At 35.8% G+C, this 1,498-nt stretch overlaps 1 protein-coding gene across 1 annotated transcript in view; it reads right to left on the minus strand.

Annotated features, from left to right (window-relative positions):
* The window catches only part of LOC105159621, a 4,548-nt gene that overhangs the window by 801 nt on the left and 2,249 nt on the right, over positions 1-1,498 (minus strand). The window contains exons 3-4 of the mRNA XM_011076735.2: positions 760-851; positions 111-192 (exon numbers count right to left, since the gene is read on the minus strand). Of these exons, the coding sequence (XP_011075037.1) occupies positions 111-192; positions 760-851 (174 nt within the window). The remainder of the gene's footprint in view (positions 1-110; positions 193-759; positions 852-1,498) is intronic.

A 1,498-nucleotide genomic window follows, 5' to 3' on the forward strand; every position in this document is an offset into this window, starting at 1 on the left:
TATAATATCTTGAAAATCAACAAACTTCTGAATTTTTTCTCCAATGTTATAGGTGAACAATTACACCCGGATATGAGAGTATGAGTCACACATCGTAAGGGTTATCTTACCAGATTTTCCCATGTCCACTTTCCCCCTCGGGCTATTGGCAGAACATGATCAATGGTCAAGTTCTCACAGGAAGAACAGTATCTGTCAAGAATGCAGATAACAAGTAAAATTTTAGGATTGTGATGGTACTAAATGCTAATGAGAGACAATGATCATAAAATTGTCAAGAGGCAGTTGAGGAGTCCGTGCTTCATCACCAGTCAGCATTAACACTGAGAAAATGGCATTTAAGCGACTGAATGATTTCCTAGAAGTCACTTAATGGCACCAAAGAATTCTTTAATGCATAGTATTGAAAAGGTATGCCGATAGCTACAAGGAAAGAACAAGAGGTGATTATTTCTTTTTTCCAAAAAGAAAGAAAGAAAACCTAAGCGATGCTTTTATCGAGAGAGAGAGAGAGAGAATAAAATAAGCTTTATAAATCAGGATCTGAAACATCAACGTATATTCCCTTCTCTAAAGTACTCTATTCCCCATCCACAATAACCCTATCATACATGATCACTTTCATACATGAACAGCTAGTGTTTCTTTTAAATTAACTTCATTCTTTTGGTGGAAAGAGCTAGGTATCAATGCATATCAATTGATAAAACGAATAATCAAAGCCTAAATGCAAGTTAGATCCTATTGTCAAGAACTCACTGACACATGAAATTGTCACGATTAAGAATATTTTTACGGCTGAGGCTTCTTTTCACTTTTCTTCGTTTGACGACTTGAGGTAAATGTGGGACCTGGCACATTAGATGCACAGTGATTATTTACTAGTAAGAAGCATAACATATTGAACAAGAAAATATAGGAAATGGTTAATTAAAATACATCTCATCTGGAATAGTTAAATGACCAAAAACTTTTTGCCTTACCTCTTTCAACCTCCCTCTGAATTTGTTCTGTTACAAAAACTAAAAGTATTTACTGCAAAAATAATCAAGTAATACTGACTGTCACCATTGAGTTTAGTTATTATATATACTCATCACCGTTGATTTTTGAACATTGATTTTTCAACAGTTGAGGGAATGTATTTTATAATATATCCGTGATTAAATTCATTCTACTATCATCACTGCCGATTAACCCTGCCATGCTCGATCTCCATCCTATATCTCTCCTCCTCCTTCTCACCACCTCATCTTTCCAACCAACTCACCCTCCTCTCAGGTCCACTTTCCCCCTGGGGCCTAATGGCTATGGAAGTTAGGTAAGCGACAACAAGCTAAAACGAGGTCTTTGTAATTACAACAGAAATGAGTGGATAAGTTAACTATTTCAAATGAGAGGTGATTGACCTTATATAGAAATAGTAGATAAGCAGATGAAAAATTGGACATAGCAATAACCAGTAGGTACTATCATAGCACTCGTGGATGGCATCATA

This window comes from Sesamum indicum, linkage group LG4 (assembly GCF_000512975.1).
Source record: "Sesamum indicum cultivar Zhongzhi No. 13 linkage group LG4, S_indicum_v1.0, whole genome shotgun sequence".
In the NCBI taxonomy this organism is placed as follows: domain Eukaryota; kingdom Viridiplantae; phylum Streptophyta; class Magnoliopsida; order Lamiales; family Pedaliaceae; genus Sesamum; species Sesamum indicum.